At 36.3% G+C, this 6,000-nt stretch overlaps 1 protein-coding gene across 1 annotated transcript in view; it reads left to right on the top strand.

The window, feature by feature from the left end:
* Nucleotides 1–425: 425 nt before the first annotated feature.
* The window catches only part of LOC149194248 (putative LRR receptor-like serine/threonine-protein kinase At1g06840), a 281,247-nt gene continuing 275,672 nt past the window's right edge, over nucleotides 426–6,000 (top strand). Inside the window, exons 1-2 of the mRNA XM_089405064.1 lie at nucleotides 426–757; nucleotides 927–1,077. Of these exons, the coding sequence (XP_089261190.1) occupies nucleotides 655–757; nucleotides 927–1,077 (254 nt within the window). The 5' untranslated portion in view covers nucleotides 426–654. The remainder of the gene's footprint in view (nucleotides 758–926; nucleotides 1,078–6,000) is intronic.

The raw sequence follows: 6,000 nt of genomic DNA, 5'->3' as shown, positions 1-6,000 counted from the left end.
GGTGCTACAGAGAATCTCAATTTCGCTACCAACTACATTCAAACTAGGGTTAAAAGAGTGCGTTGTCTAACTCAGTTTTTATCTATTTATTTAAATTATTATTATTATTATTATTTTCTCAGTTAATTTATTTATATATGAATTGAGGATGCTAAAAAAATCTTTAGTTGTATATATGAATTTAAGATGGGAAAAAATCTTTTAAAGTAAGTGAATTTTGAAGAATTCACAATTTAAACTTCTAATTTGTAATGGTAATTCTAATAAATCCTAAGTTAAAAAAAATGATTTAAAAATTCGACTAAAGAAAATGAATTTTAGATTACAACGAATTTAAATTTCCTCACCAACTCCATTTGAGGGCATTGAATATTTCTGCATAACAATCCCCGTCAAAATCACTAAACAGCTGCCTGGTTCGAGAGAAAGAAACATCATGGTCACCGCTGCAATATTTTATGTTATTGGCGCACCCATCTCACGTCTTTCTTCAGTATGCTTCACCAAATCACTTTTACCCGGTCATAAGAAGACCATTCGTCGTTTGAATGTTTGGAAGCTTTTAGCGATTTTGTGTTTACAGCCTCCATGGAGAAGTAACAGAAATTGCTACATATTGATTACCCCTCTGTTTGAAGCGGAGGAGGTGACACAATGAAGAACAGAACATCGTCCCTAGCTATTCTAGTTTGGATCATCGTCTATAGTTATTGTCCTCTCTTATTTGTTGCAGCTCAAAGTACAGATCCTGATGAAGGTAATTTAATCACATTTAACTCAATTAATAAGTTTGAAATTGTTTGAAATTCATATATCACAGGACATCAATTTCAGAGAAGCCTTTGCCTTAAGTTTGACATTTATGTCTCTGTTTGTAATTATTTAATATGGGGATATCATGTCAATATTTATTTGGTCGACTGCAGTTGCTGCCCTTAAAAAAATTAAGGCGAGTCTTGGAGATCCACATGGAAACCTAAAAAACTGGGGGAAAGGTGATCCATGTAACGTACCATGGAGAGGAGTGATATGCTACAATGCAACTCTTTCAGATGGCTACTTTCATGTACTGCAACTGTATGTTCACTACATGCTTCCTCACATCTGATGCATTTACATGGTTTAGATCTCTGGAATTTTTGAATTTGTATGTTTAAGTATGTAAGTATTTAACTATAAATACGTTAAGGATTTAAATATAGGTGGATGAAATATGTTATATCTTCGTTCCCAAGTCTTCTTAAGCTAATTTGCCAGAAATCCAAAGCCATGCCAATGACCTCGTTTTGAATTTCAGCAAGCCAGTCAGGAGTTTAGGATAAATGTACGGAAATATGGAAATTAAGTATAAATCAATAGGAAGTCATCTGATTTCATGCTGTAAAAGGTTACAAGCGAAGTTTTCAAGTTTCATGGGTACAGAAATGAGAGGAATTCAAAAAACTTAAGGTAAGCTTTCAGGTTTTTATGGGTCAAGAAATGAGAGAAATTCAAATTACTTCAAGGCCCTTATCCTTACCATTGCAGTCCTCGCAAGTGTTTGTGATCCTGGCAGAACATATTACATGATAAGACTATGACATATGAGCTGACCCTTCTTTGGGTCATACGGGTCTACATATGCTAGTTGAGCTTATTAAGCTCTGTTTTTGTGGCTGGTGATGTTGTTAAATGCCCCTAATATTAATTTATCGTGTTTGGGTACATCGGTCAGGATGTCTAGGGTCAGGACTCATGTCTATCATAAATAAATGATATTCAGCTCGTTGAAAGGCATCAATCATTATCATAGAACAATAAAAATTTGTGGGTTTTCAGTCCTAAAGGGTGGCAGGTTGGCCCCTTCACCTTTCTAGGGCAAGATGTGTACAACCCATCACTGTGAAAGCAGTCCACCCCCGTCTTTACGTATTTTTGCACTGTTCATGATACTTTGGAGTTTAAACTTTACAGTATACTTATGAATAATGCTATTATATTTATGAATATTTCATGATATTTATGTTATCTTGGGTATATTATGCTGTAATTTGAGTGTATGTGGTGCATAACACTAATCCACAGTAAAAACAGGGACACTTAATAAACATGAAGTTATGTTTGAACCCTGAGCTTTAAAAGATGGACGGGCCTTGATGATGCTTCTGAATTTTTGTAACCAAATGACCTTAGGATCCTGAATAATCTGCCTTCCGTTGAGGATATCCATGAGTGAGAAAGATGGACGGGCCTTGATGATGCTTCTGAATTTTTGTAATCAAATGACCTTATGATCTTGAGTAATCTGCCTTCCATTGAGGAAATCCATGAGTGAGAAAGAGGGATAAAAATCTTCCGATAAATTCCTTAGTCTGGTACTTAAAAACGAACTTTCAATAGGACCAAAGTATCACTTCAATATTCCATATTGGCTTGGACATTCTAAATTCATCTTGAATGGAGAGGTGTTTGGAATGACTCTGCACAAAGCTAAGAAATCAAACTTATTAGCCACCTGCATCTTTCTGCATGGTTAATTGATCTCTAAGGCAGCGAGTGGCTAGAGCTTGATCCCACCAATCACCTTGTGTGTGAACACCCTTTTCTGCAAACCTTTTTCCTATATAGAAGTGGTAAGGCCAACGTATCCTTTGTTCATTTGAAATGTCCATATAGATCTTGCAACCTGCTCCCAAAAATTTCTAGATATTTAAATAACCAAGAAAACTCTTCCGAGACTAAATTCCAGGCTTTCCAAATTCTCAGTAACACGCTAGAACCTGCAATTTTAGAAGTTACTGCTTTGTCAACAATATCACAGAGTGCAAATGGATCCTTGAGGCCACCTATATGGGCAACAGTTTGAATATGTTGGAGGACTAGGAACTTCTTGGGGGCATCTTTGCTAATTGCTCTCACAGTCCACTTAGCTGCTAGGACCATGCCTTGAGCTTGAACATCTGTCAAACCAAGTCCATCATCCTCTTGAGGAAGAGTAGATGTTCCAAACCACTAAAGGTAAACTGTCCTGTTTAACCTGTATGAAAATCTTCTAAGTGTCTATGCTAACTTCCTGCATCTTGTGGTTGTTAGGAAGGGGCATGGAGAGCAGTATAAATGGCCTGAAATTAGAACATTGGCTACAATGGCGATTCTTCTAACAAATGGACTATTAGAATGATGCCAATTCTTGAGTTTTATTTCAAACCTAGTTCCACAAGTCCTTGGCAGAAACATCCATTCCAAAAGGGATGCCCAAGTACCTAATGATTTGTCGTAGCTGGATAATCTGCAACTTCTTGTTTATCCAATTGGGATAATCTTCTTGCCCTATAGTGAGGACCTCTACTTTTGCTTTACTTAGTATTGCCCTTGTAGCTTTGGCAAAATGCCCAAGCATCACAACATCCCTTCCACAGAAGGTTGGGTAATTTTGGGAGTGAGAATTCGGTCATTAGCTGAGTATACATTGAGAAGCTCTCCACTTCTAGGAAGAGAAATGCCCGGCAAGAGAAATGCCCTGCCTTTGTCCTTGTATTTGCACTGTGTCAAAGAGGACACCCAAGGCATCTGCAATAAAAAACATGGAGAAAAGGGGCTAAGTGAAACCCTTGATGAATAGGCCTCGTTACAGGGATTGTTTCGGACAAGACCCCATTAATACAAACTCTTGCAGAGGCATTTGCAAATAAGGTCTGAACAATGCCGGAGAAGATGCTTCCAGAACCCAATCATTGAAAATTTTCAAGGACGAAATCCTATTCAATCCCATGACCTGTTATAGGCTTTGTGAAAGCCTGTTTTAATAAACATAGTTTGTTGCGCAGTTTCCCTTGCTCAATGCTTTCCTTAGCAGTTAGAAGTGCACCCAAGATGATGGCCCTTGATAAATCATGTTTGTTATGGATAGACTATTTTTATTGTTGTGTCTTCAATGCAATTGGTCAAGGCTTTAGCCACTTCTGTTGGGTAAGTTACCAAGGTCAAAATGTTACACTTGATTTCTCCATCAGAAATACTCTCCATTTTTCAATCTGGGTTTTATGCTTGTGACGCCATTTTCAACTCACAGCCTTCATAGGAAGATGTAGGTTTATATATTTTGGGATTTTTTAATCTATTTATAATAAAAATAATATGTACTACTATAAGGAAAGTAACGCTGATATTTGAAATCTAACATTACACACTTTTATCTACTCATAAACTCCGCTGTAAATAATAAATCAAAGTTTCTGCAACTATGTCAACTGCTCACTGGAAATGAAACAACAAAACATAATTCTAATATTTGAGAGGAAGGGGTGACTTATCTCATATTGATTTTTTTTCCAGGTTACAAAGCTCGAGCGATACCCTGAGTAGTTCCCTCCATTTTGAGGATGTTACTAAGGGAAAACTCTAGAATCTTCAGGCAACAAGTACTTCTCTTCATCGTACTTCCCCTCATTTTGAGGATGTTATGAAGGGCTAACTCTAGAATCTTCAGGCAACAAGTACTTTCCTTCATTTTGACGATGTTACGAAGGGCAAACTCTAGAATCTTCAGGCAACCAGATATTTCAACAACAAGGCTTCAAGCCATTACAACAATACAACTATTATGAGCTCAATATGTCATTTTCGGAAATTGAACCAGGGTTGAGAAGATAACAATCTTTCATCCCAACTACCTACCCAAGATAAACCCAATTGTTAAATTTATCTAGTCTTGCTATAAAGACCTAACCAAATGATAATCCACCAGATGCACTAAATTGCCAAGAAAATTGCATGCAAGGGCACCTACAGATTTGAAATTACAAACACGTTTCTTTCCTTTACACTGCCTTTCAAAGTGAAAGGGAAGAAGAATTTACGCCCCAAAAAAATTATGATAAGTTGCAATGTTTTAAATGCTTCTTAGGCTCACGTCCTTTTGTTTACATAGCTAACTAATCCTATTTTTTATATAGCACACGTTCCCACCTTCATATTTTAAATGAATGGGAAGGTGGGAAAAATGGAAACTTTATAGAAATTTCTATTCGTAGGTGACTGCTGTCCATATGATCTTTATTAAAGCCTAAATTAATTTTAAACCATAGCACCAATTATGTAATAGTTGGGAAGGAAAAGTAAATTGTAAAAAGCATAAAATAGTTTCACACATACATAATTTTTTTTTTTTCCAAATCAGCTTTTCATTCCTTTCAAAGTTTACAAGTTACAACACAACCTCCACAGTCTGCTAAAACCCAGCATGTGCACGGTTATCAAAATCAGCCTTAACGAGGTGTATTGCCTGCTTGGAAGAGGTATAGCCTACTAGAAAAACAAAAAAAACAGCAACAAACTGCTGTATAGCTATACAACTCTGTTGTATGCACTGTATGTCATGTTGTATGGATTCTGTGTGACTGGATCTATAACAATACCCAATTATTAAAATTTAAAATTTTAACGATTTAACCAAATATTTAACAAAGAATGAAAATATGCGAAAACTTGTTCAGTGATGTAGAAATTTCTCATTTCCCACCCCGGTTTTCAGTTTCACCTTATTTATCCAAAATAGTTAAATGCCCTTTCCCATATCCATACATTCAACAACTGGAAAATAAATTTTGCTGAAAACACAAATTCTGGAAATATAACAGAACGCTGGAAAATGCAGAAATAAATATCAGCACATACAAACAGCCATTTAACACATTTAAACACAGTGATTTTTGGTCAATGTGATCCTGGAAAAACCCCTTACAACTCTTGGGGAAACCAGTTTGAAAGCTCATTCTTATTTCTGGAAAATGCTTTTACAGTAAGAGAAAATATTCAGCAAAAAAATCAGCAAACAAACTTTTACAACTTATCTCGTTTTCCGTGACTTACAGCGAACTGGAAAAACTTGCAAACAGCAAAACAGAACAGCGATAAATGCTATACGGTCTCCTTGATTTTTGTGCCCAAATTTCAGCCTTAAATGCTGCTGTACAGACTGCCTAGAAAAGCATGCATGCTGCCATAAATGCTGCTGTACAG

This window comes from Pinus tabuliformis, chromosome 2_2 (genome assembly GCF_031772625.1).
Source record: "Pinus tabuliformis cultivar Carrire ecotype Pingquan chromosome 2_2, CPIR1, whole genome shotgun sequence".
In the NCBI taxonomy this organism is placed as follows: Eukaryota; Viridiplantae; Streptophyta; class Pinopsida; order Pinales; family Pinaceae; genus Pinus; species Pinus tabuliformis.
The sequence above is the reverse complement of the archived record's forward strand: the minus strand, read 5'-3'. Positions and strand labels throughout refer to the sequence as shown.